General features: G+C 38.8%; 1 protein-coding gene across 1 annotated transcript in view; it reads left to right on the top strand.

Moving 5' to 3' along the window:
- INPP4B (inositol polyphosphate-4-phosphatase type II B) overlaps positions 1 to 16,163 on the top strand; it is a 312,722-nt gene that overhangs the window by 260,599 nt on the left and 35,960 nt on the right. The window contains exon 23 of the mRNA XM_029910663.1: positions 11,081 to 11,235. Within this exon, the coding sequence (XP_029766523.1) occupies positions 11,081 to 11,235 (155 nt within the window). The remainder of the gene's footprint in view (positions 1 to 11,080; positions 11,236 to 16,163) is intronic.

Raw genomic sequence — 16,163 nt, 5'->3', positions numbered from 1 at the left:
TCTCCCGAGTTACCTGGTAGCTATGCCTAGGGGGGGGGTCCCCAACAGATCCGTCTCCCCTCCCAATACCTGAATCCTCTGCTTCTTGATTCTTAACATTTTTCATTATGTAGATCATCTAGATCATCACAGATTCATGGCACAGACAACTCATGGAGGAAGGGTGAGGTCCCAGAGGACTGGAGGAGGACAATTGTAGTACTTATCTTTAAAAAGGGGAACAGATTGGACCCAGGGAATTATAGATACCTGGAAAGATACTGGAACAAATTATTAAATAATCAGTTTTTAAGTACCTAGGGGATAATAGGATTATAAGGAATAGCCAGCATGTGTTTGTCAAAAACAAATCATGCCAAATCTAATTTCCTTGTTTGACAGGGATTACTGGTCTAGTGGATAGAAGGGAAGTAATAGACTTTATATATCTTGATTTTAGCAAGACGTTTGACAGTCTCACATGACATTCTCATTAGCAAACTAGGGAAATGTGGTCTAGATAAAATTATTATAAGGTGGGTGCAAAACTTATCCAAAAAGTAGTTATCAAAGGTTCGTTATCAAACTGGCAGGGCATATCCAGTGCGGTCACACAGGGATCTGTCATGCATCCAGTACTATTCAATATTTTCATTAATGACTTGTATAATGGACAGGATGCTTATAAAATTTGCAGATGATACCACGCTGGAAGGGGTTGCAAGCACTTTGGAGAACAGGATTCGAATTCAAAATGACCTTGACAAATTAGAGAATTGGTCTGAAATCAACAAGGTGAAATTCAATAAAGATGGGTGCAAATGAACAACTACAAAGTAACTGGCTAGGTGGTAGTTCTTCTGAAAAGGATCTGGGGTTATAGTGGATCACAAATTGAATATGAGTCAACAATATAATGAAAAAGGCTTATCTTTCTGGGGTGTATTAACAGAAGTGTCATAGGTAAGACATGGGAGGCAATTGTCATGCTCTCCTCAGCACTGATGAGGACTCAGATCGACTACTGGAGAGAATAAAAAATGATAAAATGTTTAGAAAACCTCACCTGTGAGGAAAGGTTAAAAAAGCTGGATTTGTTTAGTCTTGAGAAAAGAAAATGGAGGGGGGACCTGATAAGTCTTCAGATATATTAAGGGCTGTTATAAAGAGGAAGGTGATCAATTGTTCCCCGTGTTCACTGAAGGTAGGACAAGAAGTAACAGGCTTAATCTGCAGCAAGGGATATTTAGGTTAGATAGGAAAAATGTTCGAACTGTAAGTGTGGTTAAATTCTGGAGTAGGCTTCCAATGGAAGTTGTAGAATCCCCATTATTGGAGGGTTATAAGAACAGATTGGACAAACACCTGTCAGGAATGATGTAGGTTTACTTGGACCTATCTCAGCGCAGGGTCCTGGACTTGATGATCTTTCGAGGTCCCTTCCAGCTCTACATTTTTATGATTGTATCATCATTAGTAAGGGCTTCTCCACAGGTCACAGTTCAAAAAAAAGTAGTCTAAGTTCAACCTCCTGCACTGGAAGAGAGCTATCCAAGTTTTCTGCAGCTTTCCATGTAGAAGTACACCTCTACCCCGATATAACGCTGTCCTCGGGAGCCAAAAAATCTTACTGCATTGTAGGTGAAACCGCGTTATATTGAACTTGCTTTGATCCGCCGGAGCATGCAGCCTCCCCCCTCCCTCCCCCCGAGCGCTGCTTTACCGCTTTATATCCAAATTTGTGATATATCGGGTCGCGTTATATTGGGGTAGAGGTGTAGTATACATCTGAGACAGCTGCTTATGGTGAAACTTACAAGGAACAGTTCATGGGACTTAATAAGACGCCGTCGGTTATCTACTTCTGGGAACCAATCCTACACTTGGCTCTGCCTGGGCAGATTCCTGCACCCGTGCAAAGCCCTGTTGAAATCACTAGAGCTCCATGTAAACACAGGGGCCTGTCCATGTGCTCTATGTTACAGTATCAGGGCCTTGGTTAATAATACACGCCTGTAGTGATGTTAAATCTTGTAAGATACTCCCTTCAGTATCCAGTTACTGTTTTTACAGTGAATCTTTTTTCTAAATTTAAAATAAATCCATTATTGTTGCATACCAAACTTCAGTTATTCAGAAGTACAGTATCTTACTTTTATTCTCTAGAGTCTAACAAGCCTCAGGGCCGGTTGCAAAACATAATTACTTGGTTTAGCTCTAGTTGAATATTTCTGTACATAAACTCTATTGTTCATAGTTTTATGTAATGAAGGTACTTTAATTTGTAAATGAATAACTAGCTGCTACTGCTATAGGCACTCTACCAATCCTCTTTACGTAAATTACACGTATGTCATTCCCATAGCTACTGTCACCATGGCAGTTAGGCATTCCAACGGCAGTGATTAAAACACCAATCAACTAGACATCGTATTTGAAGAAATACAAACTAAGGAAATACAAAGCAAAGAAGTAATTCAAAAAAACCCCTCTAATGATGATAAAAATTTCATAAATAAATAAAACATGCCTATTATTTGAAGAGCTCTTGCAGCAGGGACATGAAATTTGGAAGGGGGATTGTCCTGAGGTCAGACCGGGTCCTGGAGTCCTTTGCTGTCCCTGTGACAATCTATTCAGATTTCAATGAGTTACAAGCTATCTGAAATCACTATTTGCAGTCCAAATTATGCTCCATAGAGTTTGATACAGGCTTGGTGCTTTTTAAAAAAAAAAAATGCAAACATTCTATCTGCACTGAGCCTGCTCCTCAACCTTACTGAGCCTCCTCACAGGCTTCCTCGGTACTGAATATGCTCCCCAGAATCTCCGTGCCTCATGCTGAAATAACCAAATACTGGTGTGATGTCTCCAATTTTCTTCCTTCCGGGTGATATCCCCACCAAACTCTGCGCACTGTTTGGGGAATTAAATCAGGGAGAAGCCTTTTCTTCCTCTAAAGCAGAGGTGGGCAAACTTTTTGGCCTGAGGGCCACATTGGCGTTGCAAAACTGTATGGAGGGCTGGATAGGGAAGGCTGTGTCTCCCCAAACAGCCTGGCCCCTGCCCCCTATCCCCCCTCTCACTTCCAACCCTCAGAACCCCCAACCCATCCAACCTCCCCTGCTCCCTGTCACCTGACTGCCCCCTCCCAGGACCCCCACACCTAACCGCCCCCCGGGACCACATCCCCTATCTAACCCCCCCGCTCCCTGCACCCTGACTGTCCCGACCCCTATCCACACCCCCGCCCCCAGACAGGCCCCCCGGGACACCCCGCGTTCCCTGTCCCCTGATACTCCCCAGAACCTCCACCCCATCCAACATCCTCCTGATCCTTGTCCACTGCCCCAACCCCTATCCACACCCCTACCCCCTGGGACTCCCACGCCTATCCAACCGCCCCCTGCTCCCTGTCCCCTGACTGCCCCCCAGAACCCTCTGCCCCTTATCCAACCCCTCTACTCCCCGCCCCTTTACCATGCTACTCAGAGCAGCAGGAGCTCGCAGCCCCGCCACCCGGCTGGAGCCAGCCATGCCACCCACACTGCCCGGCAGGAGTGGCAGGTCAGAGCGCTGCCGGCGCAGCGTGCTGAGGCAGCGGAGGAGGGGCCCAGGGCTAGCCTCCCCAGCCGGGAGCTCAGGGACTGGGCAGGACGGTCCCGCGGGCCTGATGTGGCCCACGGGCCGTAGTTTGCCCACCTCTGCTCTAAAGATAGTTTCTTATTGCTGCTCCTCTCTGTGTAATACCCAATGGTCCAAACTATTTCCTCTCTATTCTAACTGTTACTGGTGTCAGGTCTGTTATGTTACTATCAGTAGAGCCTGCAGAGGGAAGAGAAGGCACAGATTCTGCTCCATCTCCTCTGTGGCTGGACTACACAGTAAACTCCTGAATAGCAATCTGTATACAAGAGAGAGGGGCCTCATGAAGCAAGAGGTCTCAGAAAGATTTTCCTTGAAAAAACGCCTAAGGGACTAAAAGCCCACAGTGTTCTCTCTACCTTCAATTGCCTGTTGAGGAGAGGATGGAGACGGAGCCTCTGTTTCAAAAGGCCCTGTCTTTCCCAAATGATAGCTCACTTTTATAGCTGTCAGCCAGCTTTGTAGGGTGGGGGTTGCTCAATCCCCCTTCTCCTTCTCCAACTCTCTCTCATTTAGGGAGAGACCGCCATGTATGACTGTCAAGGAGGAGAACAGACCTACCACCAACATAATTTCCTTATACATAACACTTCTCTGAGGGAGAGTGCATGGTTGGGTGGCCATGGAGTATATCTCCAAGGTTGCTGTCAAGAGGGTTCTCTTGCAGGCTGTGGAACACAAGTCAGGATTTGACCTCACACTGTATAGATTTTTGAAATCCGGGTGCTTAGTATTGGTATCCAAAGGAGTGTAATTTATAACTTGGCAATGTAAAGTTTGGATCCAAATTCTCTGCTTGTGTAAATAGGCACAGTGCCATGGATTTCAATGGAGCTATGGAAGTTTACACCAGGAGAAAATTTGGCCTTTAGCACACAGAGTAGTCTAAACGCAAGCTCTTTCTGTACATTTTCAAATACACAAACTATACAGGGAAAAGACATTTTACCTTTCATTAACGGTGGAAACAACAAGATTTCAGTGACACACAAAGACACTTTTTAGTAATAAAGTTATTGCCGTTTTATATATTGCTAATGCTATTTTGTACTAAGGTAATAAATGTAACCATATGTATTACAATGTAAATCAACTGTGTGTAAAAAGGTAAGTCTTTTTCCGATAGGAATTCTGCAATTATCATACAACATTACTCTCAGAAGAAGTAAAAGATAAATCAGCATGGGACTCAAATAATCTACCAAGAACAGGACAGGATTTATTTTCACTTCATGTCTCCAGAGATTTCTTTTGTCATCCATTCAGTGAATCTTTAACATATTTTCATAGAGGAAAAAAGTGTTTTGCTGCTTTACAACCACTTAAAAGTTTGCCCTTCACTAAAATGTATAGCCCTTATACTACCCTATTTTAAATTAACCCCCTGGAATTGACAAGTCTGGAGCTCTTCATGTTGATACCATAGTATGTTAGCATCTTTGTATTGGGAAGTCACAATTTCTTGGTGTAAAGGATTTATTAGATTATTGCAGTAAATATATTATTGCTCATTATAATGGGACTACATTTAATGTACATTTAAAGTCTACATTTGCCAACTGTTACCACAGACATTTCTTATTCTAAATATTGGGGGCAGAGGAAAACTAGTTATCTCTGATACCATTGCATGGCAAATGTTGGCAGATGCTGCCAATATAAAGGTGATCACTGTGTGAGTGGTGGGTGAAAGTCAAATTCTGCCCTCAGATACGCTTATGTGTTTCCCTTGAAGCCAGACTATGCTCTCACTTATATATGAACATAGAAATAATTACAATGGATAAGACTAGAGGTCTGTCTACTGCAGTATCCTTTCTCCAACATTGGCTAAACCCAGATGCTTCAGAGGAAATTCGAAGAACCCCAATAATGCACAATTATGAAATAACCTGCGTATAGTGGAATTGTCTTCCTAACCCCAGTTAGCAATTGGCTTAGGCCCTGATGTGTGAGAGATTTTATCTCTTATCCTAATATAACCATGGATATTTAAGGTCCTGGATTCAGTGATATCTTGTGTCACTGAATTCCATTATGTCTGTGAGTTCCATTAATTGTGTTGTGTAAAAAGTATTTCCTTTTATCAGTTTTAAATATATCCTCTTTCCATTTCACCAGATGTCCCCTTGATCTTATATTGTGAGAGAGGGTTAATAAGAGCATTTGATTTATTTTCCCTATACTGTTCATTGTTTTATATGTCTCTCTCTCCTCTTTAACCTAAACACAGTCCTAATTTTTTCAATCTCTTTTCATCTGAAAGACTTTCCAAGCCTCTAATAATTTGTATGCCTTCTCTGTTCTGTTTGTGCAATATTTTTTGGGAGATGAGCTGAGCAAAACTGAGCACAGTATTCAAAGTGAAGAGAAACCATTTATTTATATATTTTAGTCTGAATAGTTTGTATCTTATTCTGTATACATTCAAGCATGCGCTTTTTTTTTTTTTTTTACTGCTGGTGTGCATTGAGCAGATGTTTTCTTTGAAGTGAGCTGTAATGAGGATTTACTCTATGACAAGGTATTAGTTTGACCTAGGTTTTATCCTTAAATTAGAAACTAAGATTTTTTTAAAATTTGTTTAACTGGTTGGATTTAATGTAGTCTTCTTATAAATAATAGATCAGCCTGCTTCCCTCACTGCTCATCTTCCACACAAGACAAACTCCCCTGTGTTTATTCATTCCTTTGCTCTGCCTGGGATCCCCCTCAGCCCAAAACTGGCTCTCTCACTAGCCAGCTCTGTATTTATACTTTATGAGCACACATTTGGGATTTAATCCTTCCCACCCTTTATTGATAATCCATCATCTTAGCTTTCCCTATGACTCTTGCACTTCAAACATTTGCTATGACTCATAGACTTCAAAAGAGTAGTGCAAAGAGATTCATTTTCCTAACTGCTTTTACAGCATTAACAACGCTAACACTTACTTTCTTTCCCAAAAAAAAAAGCATTTCCACCAAAGCAAGAATGACATTCGCAACACTGACACTCTATCTACCCATCTCCTACTCAAATATAAAAAATTAGGGCTGTTAACTCACGCGATTAACTAAAAAAAATTAATCGCAATTAAAAACAATTAATAGTGATTAATCGCACTGTTAAACAATAAAATACCAATTGAAATTTATTAAGTATTTTGGGATGTTTTCTACATTTTCAAATACATTGCCTTCAATTACAACACAGAATACAAAGTGTACAATGCTCACTTTATATTGTTTTTTATTACAAATATTTGCACTGTAAAAATGATAAACAAAAGAAATAGTATTTTTCATTACACCTCATACAAGTACTGTAGTGCAAACTCTTTATTGTGAAAGTACAACTTACAAATGTGGGGGTTTTGTTACATAACTGCACTCAAAAATAAAACAATGTAAAACTTTAGAGCCTACAAGTCCACTCAGTCCTATTTCCTGTTCAGCCAGTCGTTCAGACAAATAAGTTTGTTTACATTTGCAGGCAATAATGCTGCCCACTTCTTGTTTATAATATCATCTGAAAGTGAGAGCAGGCGTTCGCATAGCACTTTTATAGCCGGCTTTGCAAGATATTTACGTGCCAGATACACTAAAGATTCATATGCCTCTTCATGCTTCGGCCATCATTTCAAATGAGATGCTTCTATGCTGATGATGCTCGTTTAAAAAAATTCATTAATTAAATTTGTGACTGAACTCCCTGGGGGAGAATTGTATGTCTCTTGCTCTGTTTTACCTGCATTCTGCCATATATTTCATGTTATAACAGTCTCGGATGATGACCCAGCACATGTTGTTCGTTTTAAGAACACTTTCACTGCAGATTTGACAAAAACCAAAGAAGGTACCAATGTGAAATTTCTAAAGATAGCTTCAGCATTCGACCCAAGATTTAAGAATCAGAAGTGCCTTCCAAAATCTGAGAGGGATGAGGAGTGGAGCATGCTTTCAGAAGTCTTAAAAGAGCAACACTTTGATGCGGAAACTACAGAACCCAAACCACCAAAAAAGAAAATCAACCTTCTGCTGCTGGCATCTGACTCAGATGATGAAAATGAACATTCGTCAATCCGCACTGCTTTGGATGGTTATCGAGCAAAACCTGTCATCAGCATGGACGCATGTCCTCTGGAATGGTGGTTGAAGTATCAAGGGACATATGAATCTGGCATATAAATATCTTGTGATGTCGGCTACAACAGTGCCATCCGAGCGCCTGTTCTCACTTTCAGGTGACATTGTAAACAAGAAGCAGGCAGCATTATCTCCTGCAAATGTAAACAAACTTTATTTGTCTGAGCGATTGGCTGAACAAGAAGTAGGACTGAGTGGACTTGTAGGCTCTAATGTTTTACATTGTTTTATTTTTGAATGCAGTTATTTTTTTTACATAATTCTACATTTGTAAATTCAACTTTCACTTAACGTCCTCCCGCTTAACGTTGTTTCGAAGTTACGTCGCTGCTCCATTAGGGAACATACTCGTTTAAAGTTGTGCAATGCTCCCTTATAACGTCGTTTGGCTGACTTTACAAGGGAGCATTGCACAAGTTCCTCTTCTCCGCCTCCTCCCTCCCTCCCTCCCAGCACTTCCCCCGCCACCAAACAGCTGTTTGGTGGCGCTTAGGACTTTCTGGGAGGGAGCGAGTGGGGAAGCTGTCCCCCAACCCCGGCAGGCAGGGCCACCAAGAACGCAGCCTAACCTACCCAACCTAACCCACCCCCCTGCAATAAAGCAGAGGTTTTAACCCCAAAAGGGAAGAAAGCCAAAAAGCCACTATGGACTTCACTATTGATTTTACGTGGGAGATGCTCAGATACTACAGTGGTGGGTGACAATATAAAACGCTAAGGTAAGATAAGATTCTCCTTCAACTGCTGTCTAGTAGTAAATAGTTGTGTTACCCAGAGTGTATGGCTCAGATCCTCTCGTATTGGCTGGTCCACTTAGAGGTTAATAATTGCTCATTTAGTTCAAGTGGTAGAGGTCTGTATTTGAAGGTCAAGGGTTCATATTCTACTGATGACCCTTTGGTACTGCTAATGTTGGGAGCTTGTTACATTTTCACATGATGGAATTTTCCCTCTGGTTTTCTGTTTTTAAAAATTGGTTTTCTTAATTCACAAAGGGAGAAATCATCCTTAAACAGGTGTTAGAATTAGAAACCAGGATAATTTGTCAGTTTTTGTCATGACAAGAAATATGTTCCATATTTCAGTCTTTTTCACATATTTTCATTGTGTATACCTTGGACAGTTTGAAGGTTGAAAACTATGAATGGCTTTATAAGTATGGTTTCAATACAGGGTCAGAATCCTGAAAACCATTACCATTACCATCAAAATCCTAGGTATCCGGTATCTCCTCACCATATCACTTCATTCATATATTAAGCATTCATACACCTGAACTATAAATGAAATAGGTGGACATCACAGAGAGTAGGGAAAAACAGTAAAAGCCTTTTTTCCTTTTAACTTTTACCAATAATGGAAATCTGTTTCACCACAATTACTTCTTCTCCTGAATATAAAGAAATACTATAGGATCTCGGATTCCACAGGTTGGTAATTGGTAAGTTTAGTCATTTCAATGACTACTATTATTCATACTTAAGAGTAAGGACAATATACATTTTGTAGGGCTTGGTGGTTTTTTAGCTATTAAATCTTCCTTAGCCCTTTACCTAGCCCTGTTCTATTTCAAATCCCTTCCCCTTCAACATCTGTTCTGTCAAATCCTGGCCTCTTTTCAGTTTCATATTTTAATTTAAAAAGCTTAATCAGGATCTCTTTAATGATCCTACAGAAAAATGTTAAACAAAAACTGACACAGCCCAGGGCAGCGATGCAAGTAATTGATAACGGAAGGGTCAGGAATACATGTGCTTAAAAGCGCAGCCTGGTCAATGTCACTTTCTGTAGCAGCACCCCTGATTGTTGGGCCACATTCAATTTCTAATTTTACTTCAAAAAATAAACCTGAGAGTATTAGATGGTGCTTCTGTGACCTCCAAGTCAGTCTGTGCTGCCCTTCACAAAATATATTTGTATTCTAATTGTATCCTCTCCGGTCTTTCATCTATATTCAGCTACTTTGCACAGGGATCCTTTTCCTTGTCTGACACATAACTGGTTGTAAAAAGTGGCACACAACTAATAGTACTATACACATTACGGTTAATAGCAATCAATCAGAAAACAAGACTTAAAAATGAAATATACAACAAAAAAGGAATCATAAGACACTCCAAATTGTGTTTTATGAGGCTGTTAATACACACTTCAAATGGCTGACGGCACAAGGCCAGAGGATTGTTGCATCAAATGTGCTGGAGTTATGTACTTATTATTGTAGCCTTCAATATTTTAAAAATGCTCAGTAATCTCAAAAACTGACCAGCTGCAATCACTTGCCAGCTACAGTGTCTGAGAGAGCACGCATTGCCCTGCTAAAATCCATTAGATAGCCGCCTCATTTTTCCCAAGATGGCAGATATTTATAGACCTGCTGTGCTAATGAAGGGCTTTAAGATCTGGTTTTTAAGATGATGAAATTGTCTAAAATAGAGGCTGCAACCTCGCCTGTACTGTTTACACAGACATGTCTAATAAACATGGATTCCATGGTCCCTCCTCAAGACCCCATTGCCACTATCTGTACCAGTCTGCGAAGGTCTGGCACAAGCACCCTCTCCACAACATACACTTGGTATAAAAACTCCTCTGTGGCCTTGTCTGCATTGAGAAAATACATCATTAGACATTAACACGTTTTAACTATCATGTGAAACATGATTTTCTTCTTAGTGTAGATAACAACAGCCATGTTGATAAAAGCACATTAGTGAGTCATGGTTAACCTTAGGAATGGACCCTAGGATTAATCATGACCAGCTAACACATTTTTAAACATGACTTGTCCCTGCCTACACAAAGAACAAAAGCATATTTAACATCATGTTAGTTAAAATATTTTCTAACATGATATATCTTTCTGGACAGGGCCTGTGGGTCAATTCTAACAGCCTCCTCAGTGCAACTCCACCCTGGAGGTTAAATGGTGCAGAGGACCTTGTGTATGTCCTCCAGGCCAGAGTGAATTTCATTCTTAGAAATGAAGCTTATCTGAAATACTTCTAATGTTAATTTGGTATTTGGAAGTATAGGTGAACATTAATTACAGTAGTACATGTGACAGTAAAAGAAAATAGTTTCCTTTATTGGCTCCTTTTCCAGTTTGTCTGATGATCATTGACTAAACTACTTAGGATCACATGGCAGAAGCATAATGATTGAATTCCATTTGAGTTGGGTTAGTTTTAACCGAAAAAAAAAAAAAAAAGTTTAGCCTCGATGTAAATTCTCTATAACTGTAAAACATGTGAGTTCATTTTATGCTATCCTTTACAGTGGATAGGAAGCACAACAGTAATAATTTCACTTGTCTGTTTTATAGATTTGCCGCAAGCTAAATGGAATCCGTTTCACTTGTTGCAAAAGTGCCAAAGACAGGACATCCATGTCAGTGACACTAGAACAGTGCTCAATCTTGAGAGATGAACATCAACTGCATAAGGACTTCTTTATCCGGGCACTGGATTGTATGAGAAGGTATATATCTGGTTTTAGTTTTTGGTTGGTTTGTTTTTCTGCTACTTGTGTTGCAAACACATGCCTGTACTATATCGCCTTAGTACTAGCCAGTAGTGAATGTGTTACAGGCCAAAATTTGCTTTATTGAGAAATAAGGACTGCAGGATTTGGATCTAGTTAATTAGCAGTTCATTTTTAATGCTTTTTCATAGGCTTTCATAAGACACACAATTTTAGCAACATGCCTGTACCATATAAAAAAGAAATTTTTATTTCCTCTCTTAACAACTTTCAAGCTGTTAAATTCTTATTAAAACATTTAAATAAAATGGAGCTAGAGAAATATTACTAAATCAGAATTAAACATTTGTTATAGTTGGTAGTTCTCATTAGCTCATGTTATCCAAGATAAAAAGGATGACCAAGCAAGTTTGGACTGGTGTTGGTTATATTTAATTAAATCATCATTATTATTTTTTTAAAAACGTTACATTGCATTGTTAAGTATAGCTATGCAACCATTAAGACAGAAGTAATTAAGAATATGTAATTAGGAGATGTGATAGGGTTTTGAATATCTACATGTTAATCATAGGAAAGAATTTCAAGTAGATAAGTTTAGATGATAAAATGAATATGACCCTACATTGTGTTATCTGTTAGTCCTAGAAGAACTAATATTTCATAGTTAATTATTTTTATGGATACTGAATAGTATGCAAAGGATTTGTAAAATACAAACATTTTGCATCTAAGCTGTGTAAAGAATATTTAACAAAAATCCCTGCAAGACCATAAATTTCAGGGCAGCCTCCTAACAGGTAATAAATTGTATGTCCTCAACTCCAGTGCAACATATGATTAGAATTTCTTTCCTAATTTGTTTAAATTGAGTTTGTACCTAAGTTAAATGTTGTTTTAAAGTTTTAGTAGAGTAATGATCCAAACAGATATATTTCATATCCTGATGCTAGAAGTTGTGTTTATGGATTAATTTCAGAAGCAGTTAAATCTAAAGTGATCACTCTTAGGAGTGCTTTTGCAATATATCCTTCAGTAGGGACACATGTTATTTAAAAAGAAACAAGTTAATTGCTAGAAAGAATGATTTAGCAAAGGACTGTGAGGATTCAGAAGTATAGCCCACTTGCAAGTTGCTCATTTACTGTGATGATGTACTAAAATACCATTTCATATATATCATTAGCTCCTCTAAATCCTTTGACCACTGCAGTGTTTCAGCTGGTGGGTGACACTTGCATGCACTATCTTTCATACCTTCATGTTTTACCACTAATGAGCAATTCCTGAGTTTTCTACATTAAACACTCTTTCTGTTGGCATTTCAACTGTTCTGTTTTTCTTTTGTAAGCTATCAATAAATGTGAGTGTTTGAAAGCTACTATAAATGGCTGGACATAAGGATCTCAACTATATAAAATAAATTCTTATGAAGATTAAGACTCAAAGAAGGAATGGAAAAATTCAGCCATTAGAAACTCTCTAAATAGGACCTTGTATATTGTACAGACTAACTTGTTTGTACAGAAGTACTGTAGGTTTTTGCAGACTAAACACTCCTTATACTGGGACTAGTAGTGTCTAATGTCATTATAATTGAGCTGGAAAATGAAATGAGTAATGCATCAATAAGGATTTGCAGATGGTACTAAAATTGGAGTTAGATAATAGCAGAAAATTCAAATAGACCTGGAGAACATTTCGAGTACTGGGCAATTAATAAAAATATAATATTAATATAGTAAGAGGCAAAGTTAAAATGTAGGCCCAAATTCAGGAAAGCATCCCTATTCAGGAAGGGCTCTTAAACACCTGCTGAACTTTAAATGCATGCTTAAAGTTCATTTTCTTAAGTGTTTCCATGGATCTGGATGTTAGGGAAGAACACTACTAAACAATAATAAAAAATGGAAGCATGCTGAACAAATGGCACAGCAATGCAGAAGACTATTTAGGATGGTAGTGTAATGCATTGGCTTAGTATGTGTGATCATGTGTCCCCTTAGTGACTGGCACCAGTGACTATAACACCCTACTGCTTATTGATAGCTAATGGAGTTATTCCTTGAGCTCAGGTGATAGGTTGTGCAGTTGCACCCTTCTGCTTCTAATGGTGAATGTTCTAGGTTTGCTCATCTCAGATGATCATAGTGTCATGCATCCACCATAGTTTCTTACAACATGAATATTAATGTTCAGTATGAAATATAATAAAAAGGCAAATACCATTGCACACTGTTATACAAAAGAATTGCATGTAAAAGCAAGAGCTAATAATCCCTCTCCATTCAGTGGAACCAACTGAGTTTTATTGGGTTTACATTGGTGTAAATGAGTACTGAATATGTCCCACTATTAATAAAACCTCATTTTGAAATGCTGAGGGGAATTTTGCTTTCATTTATAATGATGTAAATATAGAAAGGAGAGCAAACCCACAATTTTCCCATGGAAGAATCTAATGGCCTTCTAACAAAAGCTCACTTATTCATTTGAGGGGACTTGGCAGCTATGCTTTTGAGGTTTGTCTAAATAAGGTTAATGGGCTTGACACTAGTGTGACACTAATGTATTTATCCTTTCTATGTGATTAGTACTGTAAGATGTTATTGTAAAAGGTTATGCTGTGCATTTCTGAATGCTTTATTCTCTAGATGCAGAAGCTTTTAAAATGGTTTCTGCATCTGAAGATAACATTTTATTTTATGAGTAGAGAGAGACACGACATCAGTGCATTTCTTAATTTATACAGTTTTGACAATTTTACTCTGATGAATCCTCAGTAGATCACTTTGTTAAGCTCCATGTCAGTCTGGCATTTTTGCGATGATTGCCATGAGACACTTGTAAAGTCTTTGACAAGAAACAGTAGACAAGAAAAAATAGATCTTGACATAAAAAAACTAACAGGCTGGATTGAACTTTGAAGGGCTACTTTTAAGAGTTAACAGTAGGAGATATATAATGGTGTGAAAGCATTTGATTTGTAAAAGTAAATTGAGATTTGGGAGTAGCCTTTATCAGAAACTGTGATTTTGAGGTACTAAAAGAAAACTTGGTGGCTTTAATGCTACCTTCTCGCATGCCTATACATTGGCGTGGCTGTGATTGCTATTATAGAGAGGAGGGACGTGTTCATGGCCCCATCCTGGCTTTGCTCCTTTGGAAAGTTTTATGGTAATACTAAACTCTATTAATGCTTGTGCCCACTCCATCTCCTTGCAGGGCTAAGCACAATCTGGCATCCATCAATGGCTACCTCTCATATTTAAATTATTGTTTTTTGTTTACGCTGTACGACGTTGTTCTGCAAATTTTGCAAATAGTTTTTATACTATGGATTAGTAAGAAAAATAAGAGACTTGAACTGGTACACCAAATGTAAAACCTAGTGCTTTAAAGATTGGTTTACTAACTCTCCTTTTAATTTATGAAAGATGGTGCAAATTGACTACAGGAATTCAGACTTTTGTGCTATGAATACCCAGTGCAGCATTTTGTTGTCTTGGTGTATCTCAAGCCATTAAATTGTTGCAATTGAAATGAAAATCCAAATAGGAGTGTCTGTGTATTTAATAAATACTGTTGTATATGTGATATTCTATCCCTGATTTGTGCATGTGATTCCTATTGATCTTAGTGAAAGTTGTGTGTATATTGTGGGGCAAATTCAACTAGTATATTCTTCCCTGAGCATCAAGTGGTCTGATTTCACATATTACTGAAATCACACTTCTGATTTCTCAATTACCTTTTTTCAAATGATGTGATCTGGTTTTCTTACCTCCCATTCTCCAGTGGGTGGAGGTCTCCTGCCATCTTGAATTCTCCCCTTGCGGTATAGAGTTAAAGGGACAAACAAATTTAACATAATTAATTGCAGGTACCTATGATTCTTTTCATTTTCCTTGCGTGGAGCTGGACCCTGGAAAGCAGCAGAAGTTGGAAGCAGTTTTTTAGAACTGCTTTTTCTTTCTGGCCTATAAAAAGTTGCTTTTCAGTGAGTCGGTCCATATCCATTTTGAAAGTCTTGAATACTAAATAACCAGAGAATCCTTTACTTTCAGAATGTCTTCAGTAAAGCTTAGAAATAAAATATAAATGTGACAAATCCACTCACTTCAGTAAAGCCTCAGCGCTGTCAACCCCATCATCATTCTTAACAGGCAGCAGTACCTGTCAGATGTTTGAGCCAGTGAACACATTTGATTCAATGAAGGACTTGTTGTTTTCACTTGGCACCCCAACTGAGGATATTTCAAATAAATTGTCTATCTTCAAAAAGCTGATTGAAACACACAGTGCATGGTCTGAGCAACAAGGTATGGGTGTTTTATGGCCCAGTTGTGAAGCAAATGTCCCTTTTCAGAGAGCTCTTGAAGAGCATCATTGCACAGAGATCACTGACAAAATAAATTCATTAAAAAGGTTTGAGTTCTGGGATAAGACTCCTTACTTATGTTTTGTAGAGGAAAAGACAGTTGCAATATCTCTTTCCTATCACCTAGATACAGGGATGGGTTAAAGCAGAATCCATAGGTCCAGACTGAGAGGGACCCTGGACCTAAAAAGGTAGCCCATGACCAGACAGCATTGTGATTGCCATGTAGATGCAGAAGCAACTATTGACAGGAGAGAGGTACTGATCACAGAACTAAAAATCAGTGGTAGCTTGCGTAGAAGTGATTATGACTTGATCACGTCTATAATGTGAAAACAAATTAAGTCCAGATCAGTTTTTTAGATATATATATATATACTTGGTGCTTTAGAGGGGCCAGTTTCACAAAGCAGAAAACAATTGAGCCAGAAGAGCTGGAAGGAAGAATTTAATAGAAAAGTGTGAAAGATAATTGGGAATTGTTTAACAAAACTGTACTCATTTTCCAAAAAGTCACAATCCCACGATTGTGGAAGAAGGCTGT

This window comes from Terrapene carolina, unplaced genomic scaffold (assembly GCF_002925995.2).
Source record: "Terrapene carolina triunguis isolate 2854851 unplaced genomic scaffold, T_m_triunguis-2.0 Scaffold66, whole genome shotgun sequence".
Lineage (NCBI taxonomy): Eukaryota > Metazoa > Chordata > Testudines > Emydidae > Terrapene > Terrapene triunguis.
The sequence above is the reverse complement of the archived record's forward strand: the minus strand, read 5'-3'. Positions and strand labels throughout refer to the sequence as shown.